This window comes from Magnolia sinica, chromosome 5 (assembly GCF_029962835.1).
Source record: "Magnolia sinica isolate HGM2019 chromosome 5, MsV1, whole genome shotgun sequence".
NCBI classification, from domain to species: domain Eukaryota; kingdom Viridiplantae; phylum Streptophyta; class Magnoliopsida; order Magnoliales; family Magnoliaceae; genus Magnolia; species Magnolia sinica.
Genome location: NC_080577.1, coordinates 101,518,461 through 101,535,767, shown reverse-complemented (window position 1 = coordinate 101,535,767; position 17,307 = coordinate 101,518,461). Strand labels below are relative to the sequence as shown.

The 17,307-nt window shown below is 39.1% G+C and overlaps 1 protein-coding gene across 1 annotated transcript; it reads right to left on the bottom strand.

Annotated features, from left to right (window-relative positions):
* Positions 1 to 5,321: 5,321 nt before the first annotated feature.
* LOC131246455 (transcription factor FAMA) lies at positions 5,322 to 8,589 on the bottom strand. Its single transcript, XM_058246612.1, has 4 exons — positions 8,373 to 8,589; positions 7,631 to 8,281; positions 6,026 to 6,442; positions 5,322 to 5,929 (listed from the first exon to the last, which is right to left on the bottom strand). The coding sequence occupies exons 1-4, from the start codon at positions 8,397 to 8,399 to the stop codon at positions 5,843 to 5,845; spliced, it is 1,182 nt and encodes a 393-aa protein (XP_058102595.1). The 5' UTR covers positions 8,400 to 8,589; the 3' UTR covers positions 5,322 to 5,842.
* Between the last annotated feature and the right edge of the window lie 8,718 nt (positions 8,590 to 17,307).

Here is a 17,307-nt window from a genome sequence, read left to right as displayed (position 1 = left end):
TATAAAAAAGACCACAATAATGAAAATAGTTGAGAGAGAGACGTCTACCATTAATCCTTATATCAGGCTCACCGCTATTATTATATTGAGTCCACTTCAATCATTTGATGCTACACTAAAATTTAATCTTGTGGTCCAAAAATAAGATCCATTGATAATTCATATGGGCACACTAAGAAAAACAAATTTAGAGGTTGAGCTTTCCCTTGAACACTGCTTTTAATTGTACCACCTTAATCACAGTTAGAGTAGATTTTAAACAAATACCATGGTGGTCCACTTGAGCCTGAGACCCCTTTTATTTCCCCTATTTATATTTATTAACATTAATTGAAAGTCAATTTTCATGATGGTATGACCCCATCAGGTTGTAGCTGAGACACACGTCCAGTGGGCCACACAAAGTCTAGCAGTTGGTAGTTATTCATCACGTGTAGGGTAACTTATCAAGCCCGTTGGACACTTGGCATTTCTCGCATTGCTGAGAACGAAAATGTGTGGACCATGCATGGACACGTTGCATGATTTATCCACCTAAAGGCGTGCCTGAGACGGAAACGGATTGGCTACTCCCCTGCCTCCGGCCAATGGCTGGTGGTCGGTGCTCTGTTGGCCCCACCATGATGTATGTGTTTCATCCATGCCGTCCATCTATTTTTATAGATCATTTTATAGTATGAAACAAAAAATTAGGTATATCCCAATGTCAAGTGGTACACATTACAGGAAACAGTGTTAGATGAACGTCGACCATTAAAAACTTTTTGGGGTACATAAAAGTTTTGGATCAAGCTGATCTTTGTTTTGTTACCTTCATCTGTGTCTTTATGACTTAATAAGCAGATTGGATGTCAAATAAACAATACAGTGGGCCTTAGGAGGATTTTAATGATGGATATCCAATCACTATTGTTTTCCTGTGGTGTGGTCCACCTGAGATTCATATCTCTTTCATTTTGGAAATTAAGCCTAATTTGATCTGTAAAATTGGATGAACGGAATGGATGAAACACATGCATCATCGAGGGCCCACAGAACACCGACCATCAGCCACCGGGCTGGTGGCAGAGGGAGTAGCCAATCCGTTCTCGCCTGAGAGTCTGAGACGGTCCATCTGAATCATGGTGCAGGACCTGAGGAGATAAGACTCTACATTTCTTCGTTGCATGGGACATTTATTGTAGTAGTTGTACATGCATCAATTCATTTCAACTCCATCGTACGTGCGTCCGTACAGTCTGTTAATCTAGACCATTCATCTAGTGGGACTCACCGTGGACAATCAGTCCAACAAAAGTAAAAATGCCAGCTGCTGATCTTCTGCACTCCTGCTGACGCTGCAAGTAGCGAGCTGGCTACTGGACAATGTTCTGTGGGCCCTACCATGATATATTTGTTTTATCTACTCTGTCCATCTATTTTTTTAAAGATCATTTTGGGACATGAAACTAAAAATGACGCAGATCCAAATCTCATGTGGACCACACACAAGAAAACTTTGACGATTGAACATCCACCATTAAAACTTCCTAAGGCCCACCGTAATGTTTTTTTTTTTTTTTTTGTCATCCAACCTGTTGATTAGGTCACAAAGACCTGGATGAAGGGAAAACAAAAATATCAGCTTCATATAAAACTTCTGTGGTCCCCAAGAAGTTTTTAATGGTGGGCGTTCAATCACAACTGCTTCCTCTGGTGTGGTTGACATAAGATTTTTATCTACCTCATTTTTATATTAATTCCCCCAAATGATATCAAAAAAATTGGATGGACGGAGTGGATAAAACAAATCCATCATGGTGGGGCCCACATATCGCCGTCTACTAGCTAATGGCTGCTACTAACAGCGTCAATAGGCAAGATAAAGATCGAGGGTCCATATTCACAGGGGAAACGGTCTATTACTTGAGTGATTTTGATAACCCGATCCTTTATTTTTTGGATTGTGGACCATCCATGGTGGGGCCCACCAAATGGACGGAGTGGATTCACCAAATAGCACAACCAGGTGTAGGTTGGACTTGCATGGAATTGAAGGGAGTTGACACGTGCAGCTGAACTGCATTCTCCTTTGTAACACCGACATGCCTTTCCGGCCTGATGTCACGTGAAATAAAAGCGAATGGGAGGAGAAATGAGAATATCCAACTGACCACAGGGATTCACTGTAAAGTTCGCCTGGCCCACCTCGAGGTGATCTAGACCGTTAAATTAGCGGGTCCCACTGTAGATAGCCTTTCTTAAAAAATCCCACTGATTAGGATATAACGGTTCATATATACGTGTTGAATTATGGATTATGGAGCACGTTTTAAGTCACTTTATATCACGAACGGCTGTGATCTGTTATCAATGACATTACAACATGTGGTTCAGATCTACTGGGACCTTCTAGATGAATGGTCTTTATCACCACATGGGCATGCCTCCCAAGATAGTAAAAGATCAACAGACACAAGGAATCACAGCATTCTCCACCTGAGGACATGCACAGCACTAGTGGACCCCATGTCTAAATAATCCTGACTATTGATCCCAGTCCATGGACCATGATACAAAAATCCATTGGACAGAACAATCAAAACCTCTCAATCTGTGCCCCCAAATGGACGGATGACAAGAAATGTACAACAACCGTCCACATTCATGATTCATCCAAAATGACCCTAGATCAGTGGCTAGGATCGTCCAATACGGAGATCTTTTTGGGAATGAGAAGCTCAAAGAAAACCATCCAAATCGTGGGAACTAACTTATATTGATCATAAACGGCTGAACGATCCTTGGACATCAAGTGGACGGTCGAAAATGAAATCTAATCAACGGTCCTAATTCAATAAACATTTAGACCTTGATCAACGTTTATTTCCCCTCAATCTATATGATTTTCACGAAATTACCTATCCATGGCATGTTCTACAATCTGCATGGTTTAGTATAACTCAATGTAGTATAATTCCAAACCGCACGCGTACCAACCATCCCACTCCGCCAGAGTATCAAATACTCCCAAACCCGAGCACACCGTGCAAATCACCTGAGGCCGAGGATCACATAACGACTGGACAGACGAAGAGCAATCCAGACGAGTCGATGGTGTGGGGCCCACCCTCGTGCATGGATATCAGAGAACCCAAATGCAAACAAGATCCGGTCTGACAGGTCAACCCACGGCAGCCGAGTACGAGTGGGTTGACTTTCGTCACAGATACGTGCAATTCATTTTAAATCATGAAACTACAGCAGAGCTTGTCTGCAATGCACCGCTCCAGTACAAAACGCACCTCTACCTATGACAGAGAGAGGAAAAAAACACCAGTACACTGCCAGAGTTTGACCATCCACGCGCATGCAAGGAGACAAGGTATACGTGGATGCATGCATCCCCATCCAAATCGTTCAAATCATGGGGACTGAAGGTTGATGGGTGATGAGTAATAAAAGTTTCACTACAAGACGATCTTAACCATCTTATCATTGACTATAAAGGACAGTTGACTGTCTCGACCAAAAAAAGTCAACCTGGTAAGGATAGTCGACCTATCCAATTCCATACAGTAGAGCGGTTATGCCTTTTCTGTCGACGCGGATTTGATACTGCCGTGTCATTTGTGTTATCATGGATATTTTTATTGACATGACGCAGTGGGATTTGATTGTACCATCAAAATTATCTAGCACTTAATTACATAAGTTGGGATTGCGATTAGCTGCTGATTGGTTGGGAAGTGAGACAGCTGTTGAAGTAATGTCACCAAGTTTTGTAGGCCTCTATGATGTATGTTTTATATCCATACTACCTATCCATTTGGAGTGGTCATTTTAGAGCTTGAGCAAGAATGAGTCTAATTCAAAGCTTGAGTGGACCCACCACAAAAAACAGTTAGGAGAGTGATGCCCACCATTAAAAACTTCTAAGGGCTACAAAAATTTCAATCAAGCTGATATTTTTATTTTTCTTTCTTTTATGTCTTTGTTGACTTATGAATGGGTTGGATTTTAAATAAACATCATGATGGACCTTAGGAAGGTTTTCCCACTATTTTTTGAGGTAGGGTCTACTCGAGCATTGGATCTGCGTCATTCTTTGGATCATGCTCTAAAATAATTTCTCTAGATGGATAGATGGTGTGGATACAATATATACATTATGGTGGGGCTCACAAAACTTGGTGACATCACTTCAGCAAAGAATTTTGCTATTCATCTTGTTAGTAGCTAATCCCTACCCATTAAGTCAGTAACCAAACATTTTTTTCATTAGCTTTACATTAAATAAGTAGCTTGTCATCCAATCAAATCTTACAATATTATCAAGTAAGCAATGATGGTAAGATAACACTCATAAAGAGCTCCTGAAGGTGAAAGCTATGTGAGACCCACCAATATTTGTGAGAAATCCACTATATTGATCAGTCACATCCAAAACTCAAGTGCACAACATAATATAGAATAGTAGAACATCCATTGTTGAAACCTTTTCAAGACCCATTTTGATGTTTACACTGTATCCAAACTGTTCAAAGCTTCGTTTCAACACTGAAGTCTTGGCACCGATCCCTAGTGGGGGTGGCTAACGGTGAAGTGTCAAGTGAGGGTGGGGTGTACTAACAAGCTAACAAAAAAAAAAAACTCAAAGCTTATTTCCACAGGGATGAACTAAAAACAGAAATACCATCCTTTTCCAAAACATGCATCTTCACCCAGCGTTTCAATGGAGGGCTTTCAATCCCCAATGTTTCTTTTGATGCGGCCCACTTGAGTTTTGAATGTCCCTTTTTTGGCATGTCCTGACATGAGCCTGGAAAACCAATGGACGGAGTGGATGTCTCACAAAAATAACAGTGAGCCCCACATAAAGCATAGGCAGTTTCCATTCTGGGAGACCCATCTCTGGTACACTTGCATAACAAGGTGACTTGTCATTTTGGACCATCGATCTAGTTTTGCCAATCGTTGGATGGAAAATGGTACAAAGTACTATGTACATGGGGTGATCCGGCCATGTAATCAGTGGCCTTCAAAGCAACAGTAGAGGAAACGATAACTGCACTTGATAGGAAATGCAGGAAAAAAAAAAAAAAAGATGGCTGGGATTGTCAGAGAGGCATGTTTTAATTTGGAAACTCGAGCCATCCTAGGCCACTCCAGATGGACGGTCTAGATTGATGCATTACCCTTCCAAATGTAATTGGATAGTTGTCTATTGTATTATCACCCAACGAATGAATAGATGGACATTTGCAATGTGGATGCCTACCGATGGCCATACTCCCGTAGCCTACCTAGAATACAACCTCCAGCTCAAATGGATAGAGACATACATGGAATCATGGATAGATAGATAATCTCTTCAATCCTTCCATACATTTGCAGAAAAAACATTTCTCCCTCGCGCACACACACATGCATGTGTGTGAGTGAAATGCTCACATACAACAAGCCATACGTCCAAGTAGTTGGCGTGTGGGGCCTACCATGTTGTTTGCATGAAATCTCACCCATTCAGTAAGATTGTCCAACCATAAAAATGAGATGCCCCAAAAAACAGGTAAATCCAACCTTTAAAATGGGGTGCCCCACTTGATTATTATAAAGTCTTTTGGGTTTTCTATGGTGGGCCCCACTTGATAATTCGATCAACTTGATTTTTGGGGCATCGAATTTTCATGAGGACAACCTGCTGGACGGTCAAGATGTCATAGTGGGCCCCACAAGCCAACTAGTTGGACGTACAACTAGTTGTGTGCGAGCATTTGTACATACAAATAGCAAAAATAATAAAATCATATGGTAGATTGCATGGTACAATTCAAACTGGAGCTTGCAATGGTTTGCATGATCATATGGTGCTTGCATGGATGAAACTGAATATCTGTTGCACTGAATTCGCAATGTCTTCTGCCGTATACCTCGACTCGCCTGTGATCTGAACATGAAATAGATTGAAAATATCTTAAGATCAAAATGAAATTGAATGAAGGAAGATGGCCCACTACTGTTTGATCAATGATCAGATCATTACCTTAACATTGAAGGAATAAAGCACGGTTTGTTCGATAGTTGTGATGTTGGTGTGAAGAATGTTGAGTTGCAGATCTTCAAGGGCTGCAATTGTCTTAAGAAGCTGGCCAGGCCGCCTTCGAGAGAGGATCTTAATCATGGCATCCAAGCCCAAGACCTTTACTTCAACGTCAGCTAGGCAAGATTTATTCTCGGCCGTTTCTTCACGAAGGCCACTATCAAAATCAAGGAGATTTATGTGATCGTTGGGAAGTGTCAAAGAGGGAAATATCGGTGGTTCCGATGGTGGGATTGTGATTGACGGAGAAGCTTCGCCGCCGAATATTCTCCGTCGCTTCTGTGATTCTAAGCATTGAAGAAGCTGCTCTAATTCCCTAACAAACTCAATGGCACCACCGATGATTGATGCTTGATCGCCCTACATAAAATCCACACAATATATAAATCTATATATGTTCTTGCTCCAATTCTTAAAAATACAATTTCACTCAAGGTCGTTCGTTTGGTTGCATGGAGTATCAAGAAGTTTTTTGATAATTCAAGACTAATTAGTCTAAATTTATCAAAATTTCATGAAATTTGGTACAACCAAACATACCCTAAATTTCCTTTAACAAATTCACCAAAGCATATATTTGAAACTGCAAAAACCAAGATTTTTTTTTATATATTTCAAGTCTACAAGAAAATCTATTGTTCTCTCTCTTTCTCTTGGTTCTTCAAGTTAAAAAGAAAAAAAAAAAAGATCGTTCGTTTGGTTGCCGGGCATATCATGATTTTTTTGGATAATTCAAGACTAATCAGTGTAATTTTGTCAAAATTTCATGAAATTTGGTGCAACCAAACACACCCTAAATTTCTTTTAACAAATTCACCAAAGCATATATTTGAAACTGCAAAAACCAAGATTATTATTTTTTATTTCAAGTCTACAAGAAAATCTATTGTTCTCTCTCTCTTTCTCGTTTCTTCAAGTAAAAAAAGAAAGAAAGATTGTTCATTTGGTTGCATGGAATATCATGAAGTTTTTTGATAATTCAAGAATAATCAGTCTAATTTTGTCAAAATTTCATGAAATTTGGTGCAACCAAACACACCCCAAATTTCTTTTAACAAATTCACCAAAGCATATATTTGAAACTGCAAAAACCAAGATTTTATTTATTTCAAGTCTACAAGAAAATCTATTGTTCTCGCTCTCTTTCTCGTTTCTTCAAGTTTTAAAAAAAAAAAGAAAAAAAAAGATAGTTTGTTTGGTTGCACGGGATGTCATGAAGTTTTTTGATAATTCAAGAATAATCAGTCTAATTTTGTCAAAATTTCACGAAATTTGGTGCAACCAAACACACCCTAAATTTCTTTTAACAAATTCACCAAAGCATATATTTGAATCTGCAAAAACCATTTTTTTTTTTTTTTTTTATATTTCAAGTCTACAAGAAAATCTATCATTGTCTCTCTTGTTTCTTCAAGTAAAAAATAAAAGAAAAGAAAAGAAAAACCATCATTTTATGTTTTAATCTTCGAAAGTGCAAGCCTAATAAATTAATATCTAAAAATTAAATAATTTCATCAATGTATTCAATCATAATATTTATAAAATTACCCTTTGAACATATGATCCTGGCATGAGAGATCTCAACACCCTCAAATGCTCATTCATCTGCTTCCTTCGATTACGCTCCACAGCAATATGAGTCATTCTCTGGCTCTCCACCTCCTCACTCGTCTTCAACGATCTCGGCCTCTTCCTTCTATTCTTCCCTTCCGTCGCCCCGTTCTTTTGAACCCCTCCAATGAGACGTAGCTGCACCATATTACTCTCAGATGCCCTCCCATCATCTTCCTCTCCTTCATATTCATCTTCAACAACCGCCACTCCTTTACTTTCAACACCCAATCCATTAAAACCTTCGTTCTTCTCACCCGCCATCGAAGAAACCGCCATAGCATCTTGTGACCTATCACTCAGAACTGGAAACTTAAGAAAGTAGACAGGATCGATAACGGTATCATCACCAGGTATCTTTGGCTGATTTAAAGCTAATTTAGGACCGAAATCAGCAAACTGCATTACATCTGCAAAGCTCAATCTATCTAGAGGCGAAGATGCACCAAACCCAGATGGGATTCTTGGAGGTGGAGGGCTATTCAACATGTAATCAACCACCATTCCACTATTGTGGCCCACTTGATTATCTTCAACCTGATGTTGATGGTGAGGATCGAGCGAACTTTCGATGCCAGCGAAACTAGTCTGCAATAATTCAGTAGTTAAATGATAAAACACCATCGACATGGATTCAATAAAATTAAAATGAAAAGAGAGAGAGTGAGAGAGAGAATACAGTGTAGTTTTCTTGGTCTTTCTCCATTATAGTGTATGGGTTTTACTGAGAGATTTTAGCACTACACGACGAAGATTGTAAAAAGTACATGGATTTTACGATTGAGTGTAATCACAAACGGTTAGAATTGTGGTTTGATGAGATTGGAATCTTCCAAACAAACGTAAGAAAATGAGAAGATAACAGTTTGGGTTTTTTGTGAGAAGATAACAGCTTGGGCTTTTTGAGAGAGAGGAATAGATGGTCAGTGACGTGCATGTCTTGATATCTGATAGATAACTGGAGTGAGACATTTTGGTCTTACATGTAGGGTTGAGTTCGTTTTGTTATGTCGCGATTGATAATAGGCATGTATGTCACACCACTGGGTCTGCATGAGAATGTAATGATCTAATGATCTGAACCGTCTATGTTATAGATGATACTTTATGTAGACTAATTTTTTACTTTTATGATGATCTGATGGTTTTGATTTTCAATATATGATTTTCAATGGATGATTTTTAAATTTAAAAATCGAAGGCTAGGATTTATTTTTGAGCTGGATTTCTGTAACGTAGATTTTTTTTTATAGAAATAATAAAAGGTTTTTTATAGAAATAATAAAAGGAACAGTTATGATTATCGTACTATGTATGCATGAGGACTAAAATGGGCGACACATATTTCTTATTCTTAGTCGCGATGTAGGAAAACGGAAGATGATTAGTTATGGCCCACTAGACATGTTATGGATATTCGCGCGAGGAGACATTGTGTAGAATATGGACCGCACATGTGACAATATGGATTATGGGAATGAGATCTGATCCGTTCATCGTGTATTATAGTATCATATACATTTTATGTATTAAAATTTTAGATGGTTCTCTCATCATGTGGACCATGCATGTGCGTAAAAAATGGACGGTTTTTAGATAGATCATCGGTGATCTCTATATTTAGTGTACAATTGTGGCCCACATAAAGCATGTAAAACCGAATTTTCGTGAAAAAGGCATGATCAAGGTGGAATTATTGATGAACGGTCTAGATCGAGCACGCGTGCATGCGAATCGACTTAGCGTGTCAGTTGGTCCTTTTTATTCTTTTAAGCATTTTTTTTTAACGGTGGAGAGGGAGCCTTGCGCAATAAATGAAAGGGTAGATGAATTCCACCTCCCTCTCTCTCACCTCCGTTATTTATACGATTCACAGGCTTACAACGCTCTCTTTACCTTTTTCTTACCTGCCTTTTCTCATGACAGCCATTTATCTAGACCCTTTCCTTGACGCTCTTGATCACGTACACACGTTTTCTGGCCCATGTCTGACACGTGGAGCGTCCTTAAGTGGGGTGCCTTTTAGATCAAAATCAGACCCACGTGGACCTTGGGCTCCAAATGGGCGGTGTAGATGAAGATGTGGATTCAGTGGGGGAAACTAACGGCTGGGATCATTCGGTGTATGTGATTATCAGCTAAGGTCGGTGCAGATACGGGACCCATGAGATTAACGGATGGGATTCGATTCGGTGGCTGCAGCTGTGAATCCCAACCACCCATGTAGTGGGCCTCATCGATGGATAGGATCCATATCCAGCCACCCTTTTTTTATTTTTCCTGTTGAATGTTGACGGTTGACCAATTTCATTTCTACCGCTCGTTACAAGGCTAGTGTTTGCACAACCAAGGTAGTTATTTCTTGTGATTTTTTCAACCGTGGGTTGTCCACGATAGGATCAACTAGATGAACGGTCCGGATGTACTTCCCCATGTGACGTGTCATATAATGGGTAGGGCTGTGCATTGAGCCGAGCCGAGTCGAGTCGAGGTGGGCCAAGCTCAGCTTAACTTGTCCATGCTATACTCGAGTTCGAGCTCAAGCTTGAGCTCGCCCTCGAGCTCAACATTGAAGCTTGGCTTGTTTGTTAAAGCTTTCGAGTCGAGTTCGAGTCGAGCTAGTTGTTTGAGTCGGGTTGAGTTTATCTCGAGTCGAGTCAAGTTTACCTTAGTAAGGTAAGAAAAAGAAAAAGTGGAAATGGGGACAAGTAGGGTTGGATGGAATTTTTTAGTAAAAACTTTTTAAATTTTAACTTTTTTTTTTAAAAAAAAACTTAAATATTATATTTATATATATATATATATATATATATATAATATTATTAAAATATATTACTCGAGCCGAGTCGAGCTCAAGCTTGAGCTTCGAGTCCAGTCGAGTGGAGTTGAAATACACCATGGACAAACTTGGCTTGAACTCAACTCAAGTTTTAGTAAACAAGCTTGACTCGCCTTGAGTCGGCCTTTCAAGCTGAGTCAATCCGAGTTGAGTCAAACCGAGTCAAGCGAGCTTTTCGAGCTAGCTTGACTCATGTACAATCCTAATAATGGGCACTCTCATAATCTAACAAGGTCGAATCTAGAATGGACACGGATTGCGTGGTGACCCAACACCACGTAGCTACGTGGTGTCAGAACTCTGTGAAGCCCACCGAGATGAATGAGTTTCATCCACGCCGTACATCCGTTTTTCCAGATAACTTTAGTGCATGAGCCTAAAATTGAAGAATATCTAAAGCTCACGTGGACGACACCACAGGAAATAGCGGGGATGATGACTTCCACCGTTGAAAACTTCTTAGGGCCCACAGTGATTTTTATTTGTCATCTAACCTGTTGATTAGGTCACATAGGACTGAAAGAAGGGAAAACACAAATATCAGCTTGATCCAAAATTCATGTGGCCGCGAAGGAGTTTTCAACGGTCATCATTCAATCCCCACTGTTTCCTGTGGTGTGGAGCTTGAGCTTTGGATATGATTGAATTTTAGGCCCACATTCTAAAATGACCTGGCAAAACGGATGGACAGTGTGGATAAATCATACACATAAAGGTAGGTCCTACAGTCCTGACATCATGGAGCTACGTGGTGCTTGGTCACCACGCAATTCGCGTCCATTAATCTAGCCCATACGGTAACACGTGAATGTGCGGTTAATGAATCTTAGCCGTCCATCTTGTTGGTTGCTCCTAATAGGAAAAAAAAGAAGAAGAAATACCAAACATGCAATCCCAGCCCTTCAATTAATCTATGGGTCAAGATTATTCAAAGGGGAACTTTCCATTAATCCCATGGAGCTGATACGGTAGAGCCATCTCTCTACATTACACGTGGCCCCGTTATCCATCACTACGAATTGTTCAACTAGTGGGCCCCACTATGAATGGACGACGTTTAAAAAATCATACTTATCAGAAGAGATCATAGCCGTCACTTATCTTCAATTTCCAGCACTTAATGTTGACCATTTTTTTTTTCTTTCCTACTGTAGATTTTAGGGCCACTCTTTTGATGGATAGGATCATCCGATCTGATCCGATCTATGCATATCTCAAAATAATTTCATCTATAGTGGGTCCAACTAGTTGGACAGTCCTGACTAAGGTATAACCCTGCCACGTGTAATGCAGCAATGTGACTGTCACAACCACACACTCCAATTCCTCTGGATCTACGGTATCATCACCACCGTCCCTTATTCTCCATCACCGTACTGTATAAAACAAACAGGGCCATTGATTGCAGCACCCCATTGCTGTTTCCCATCACAGTAGGAAACAGCAAGGGTTTAATGCCAACCGTTGAAACCTTCTTAAGGCCTCGGAAGTTTTGGATTAAGATGATATTTGTATTTTCCTTTCATCCAGGTCAGAATCACATTATAAGAAGGTTGAGTGACATGTAAAGATCAAGGTCTGGTTATAAAGGTTTTAATGGTGGGCGTTTTGATCCCTCCTCTTTCTTATGGTGTGGCCCACTTGAGTTTTAAATCTACCTCATGTTTTGGCTTATGTCGTAAAATGAGATAGAGAAATGGATGGATGGGATGGATGCTACCTAAACATCACGGTGGGCACCAGAGTGACTCGGCATCAACCCTGCAACCCCTTATCTTTGTGAGGCCAACGTAATGTTTAAGTAATATACACTGTTGATTTATTTGGCCGGCTCATTTTAGCACATTAATCAAAATATCAAAAAAATAAAAATAAAAATAAATCTAAAACTCAAGTGAGTGGTAAAGGATCCTACTGTTGAAACACAAATATTAACTTGATTTAAAGTTTCTGTGATCCCAATAAGATTTTAATAATGAGATCTCAATCTACATCATTTTTTGTGATGTGGCACTATTTTCGAAGAAGTGTGAAACAATGAAAAGAAATATAACTGTCTGTCTAAATTTACCATGGCAGTTTTGAGTCCACAGGAAAGAGAAAGATAATTTAAATAAGTTTTATTAAATAATGTGTGTATAATTTATGAATATTCTCTATATTATTATAAGCAATTTTTTAAAAAGTAGAAATCTTAAAACAAAAAATAAAGGGATAGGATGAAAATAAAAATTTATAAAAGTAATAAAGTTTTTCTAAAATCGCAGTGTTGAAATTCAGCTCACATATCAGGCTATTTGACCTAAAAAGCATGGTTACATAAAGATTGATAGATCATACATTTTTTATGATGATGTTTATATCAAAAGTTATAATTAATTTATGGTCAACACTTGGAATAACAATTTTTTCCTATTTTGATTTCTCTTATTGAAAACGAACATGCGTGGAACCCAATTACGTCACACCCAAAAAAAGATTAGGCCTAATTAATTTTGATAGACTAATTCCACTTCTGATCTGACTTCCTTTATTCAAATTGTGCTAAAAATGCATTTACAACCTCTTCTACATTAGACACACTTGTACTCATGTCTTAAAATGGAGCACGGAGCTTGGGGTTAGTAGAGATTCCTATGACCTGGGTTAGATACAACTCAAATCTATCAATGGGAAGTGGATTTAGTGAGACGCATACTCACCCAAGATAGTGCCGCCCTTACCATGGGACCCACTTTGATTTATGTATTATGTATCTAAAACTACATCCGTTTTTTCGTATCATTTTTAGGGCATTGTCCAAAAAATAAACAATGGTGACTGACCATTAATAGCTCACAAAAGTTTTGGATCAAGTTGATATTTATTTTTTTCTTCATCCAAGCTGATATGGCCTTATTAATGGATTGGATGACAAATAAATTAACACTAGGAAAATATTAAGGTGCACCCTAAGAAGTTTTTAATGGTAAGGTGTTCAATCACAACTGTTTCCTATGGTATAGTCTACTTGATAATTGGATCTGCTTCATTTTGTGGAAAATGCCCTAAAATGATGTGGAAAAACAGATGGACGGCTCTGGATACAGAGCACATACATCAAGGTGGGCCCCATAGTAAGGGCCGCACTATCTTGGGTGAGTGTGGGTCTCACCTAATCCGCTCACCCGTCAATGGTGCCCGGATCGTGGCAACCCTAGGTATCGGGTTTGGGGTCAGCCCGTTTTGTTAACGGGTCCAACAATATAGATCTGATTTGAACTTTAGCACATTTTCAAAATATCTGAATATATAGTTATGGATTTTATCATAAAATGCCTCCTTGATTCTGATTTTACCTGGTAGCTTTTTAAAGGAGAAATTACATTATTGCCCTTGAAATTTTTTATTTACAAAGTGCACCAAGGGCAAACCAACATGGTTATTAGGCGAACTAAAAGTATCAAGGATCAACTCATAAGGTGGACCAATCCATAAAAAAATTACGTACACCACTGAAAACACCCAAATTCAAGTGTAGCTCATCTGATGATTTGAATGGCTTGATTTATTGTCCATGCAATTACCATGGTAGGGTGCATATATTAGATGACTTGGATGTCATACATATACCAGGAGGCCTCTAAAGTCTTGACAACCCCTAAATTTTAAATAGAGTTGGACACGAGTTGAGTTAGCTTGGTCAACTCGCTTGATTCAACTCGATAAAGCTCGACTTGCCTTGACTCGAAATTGGATTCGGGCAGAGTCAAGTTGGTTTTTGGAGCGAGTTTGAGCTTGCCCGAGCTCGACTCGACTCGGATCGAACCTCAACTCGAACCGACTCGGATTGAATTAGATCGGTGACTCGGTTATTTTGATATAGATGTTGCTCGCCAAGTGTTTGATAAAATGACTCAACGAAATGTTGGTGAGTAAAGAATGGAAATGCTGGGTGTTTGATTTTGATGTTGCTTGTTGGGTGTTTGATTTTGATGCTATTTGCTGGGTGTTTGATTTTGATGCTGGATACCGGGTGTTTGATGAAATACCTGTAAAGTGTTGTTACTGTATTGCATTCCATGTGAAATTTATGATGCATTCTACGTGTTTGATAAAATGCTGCATAGGCTTGAACTCAGCTCGGATTGGCCCGAGCTGCTGACCAAAATGAGTCGAGCTGGCTAGAGAGGCTCGAGGACCAAGTCTAGTCAAGTTCGAGCTGGGGCTAGCTACTGGCTGAGCTGAGCCGAGCTGTGCCAAAGCTCGACTCGGATCAACTTGTGTACGACTCTAATTTTAAATAGTATTTTGAATAAGGGTAATTTTGTAATTTCCTTTCTCAAAAGACTTCCATATCGATTCTAATGGTGGGGCATTATTTGGTTATATTGTAAATCGAAAGGATTTGATTTTTATGGTAAAAATTTATCTTCTAGCAATGTTTTGATGCTCCAAGAAAACAATAGGCTATAGGGCTCCCAGCTCCATCAGACACTTTGAATAATCCAATCTAGTCCATCCGTTATGCCCAGCACGCCACCTGTCGAACTACATTGATTGGACCATTCTAAAAATCCAATCAATGGCCTATAAAATGGTTAGTTAAAATCATTTTTAGAAAAATAGGCCTTATCATGTATTGAGCCATATCTTTGTTTAATCACATCATGAAATCCTTATAACACTTAAAAATCACTTCAATCAGAGAATCCTAACCACCCAATTCATGTATTGGGAACAAAGTTCTACATGAACAGAGTTAGCTCGGTTAACTTCCTTGACTCGACTCGAAAAAGCTTGATTCGACTCGGTTCGAAACTAAGTTCGAGCTGATTTTTTGAGCTCGAAAAAATTTGAGTCGAGTTCAAGCTTGCCCGAGCTCGACTCGACTTGGATCAAACCTCAACTTGAATCGAATCGGCTTGGTGATTGGGTTATTTTGATATTGATGTTGCTCGTTAAGTGTTTGATGAAATGACTCAATAAAGTGTTGTTTTGAGTGCATACATTTTCTGCAGGATCGAATAGTGGCGAGGAAGGAATAGATACAAAACAAATCACTACAAAGAAATAACTTCACATTATAAAACTGCCATCAAATCATGATTTTGATGTTGCCTGCCCAATGTTTGATGAAATACCTGTATACTGCTGTTACTATTTGCATTACGTGAAAAATTGAAGTTGTGCTATCTGTGTTGGAGAAAATGTCGCATAAGCTCGAACTCATGTCAAATTGGCACGAGCTACCAACCAAACCGAGCCGAGTTGGCTAGTCAGGCTCAAGGACCGAACCAAGCCGAGTTCGAGTTGGGGTTGGCTAATGGCTGAGTCGAGCCGAGCTATGCCAAGCTCAACTCAGTTTAACTCGCATACTACTCTAATTGGGAAATGCTTTGTTATATATATATATAGGCCAACTTATAAATGGAATTGGATCCTTACTCTTACTCCGGTGGTAGACTCTCAAGAGTTTCAACACCTGGTCAAGGGTTTGAGTATCCATAGGTGGTGAAATCCCACTACGACATGAGTATGTGTTGTGGTGTGTGCGTGTGTAAAAAAAAAAAAAAAAACTTAGAAATGGAATTGATAATTTAGGCACTATGATTTTCATGCTGTTGCCAAACCCAATTGATGGTCTAGATTGATTGATTGAATTGTCCAAATGATAATCCTCTATTCAATTGCATTCAGTATGCCAGGCCTGAGCCCACCCCATTGACAACTCTAAATATTCCATTAGATATGGGTTATACTTAGATATTCTTGCCCAAAATTGAATTTGGTTCATTCAACAATTAATAGTATTAGAAACAATTCAATGAGTATGAAAACTTGGGGAAATGTGTTTTTTGTATGTACATATATTTCGTAGCCTAAGCAATTAATTAGTTGATTATAATCAATGTATGTTATAGATTATTAGACAGAGCTTGATTATAATTAACCTACATATGTGATGGTCTATTACATTGTGTCTGTAAAAATTTTGTGCTCTCATTGCTAGTCCCTAGCTTGAATAAAAGAAGATATTTGTGTGAGGTTGATAGATAGTGTTAACCATGACTTTTATTATGATTTCAAAAATATGACATTCCAAGCTCATACTAGAGTGTTTTTGTAAGCGATGTGCGGTATGAAAACCCTTGCATAATGAGAAATGGGCAGAGGTTGGCTAAGGTATCTTTGGAAGTGATGCATCAAAACAATGCCCAGTTAGCTTATGACATGTCACAACAATGCCTGATTAGTTTATAGCTAGTGTCAACTATAACTGTTGGGATTTGGTCTGTGGAATCACACAGATATGGATCTAGGATAGCAATCCAAGAGCACTAAACAAACACAAGAGAACACAAAGATTTAATGTGGAAAATTCTTGTGAGAAAAAACTACGACACAAAGTGATAGATCTTCACTATGAAAATAAAAATTACAAAGAGAAAAAGTCTTACCTGATTCGAGCAACCTTGAATCTCACCCATGCTACACCCTTTGATAACCCTAGAATCCTTTTAAAAACCTTTGAAATATCTTTAGAAAGCCTTAGAATATCTTAGAATGGCCCTATAAACTCCTATTTATAGATGGGGAACTCCTACTTACGCACATCCCTAGAAACCGTATCAAATTTACGTAGTCCATGCACGAACCGCGCACCGTCTGCGTAACCCTTGACTAGTCGAAGGAGGGCTTCGACCAGTCGAATAGACCTTTGACTAGTCAAGGTAGTCCCTCGACTAGCCGAGTACCTCAAACCACCAAGATTAAAGACATCTGTTTAACAACA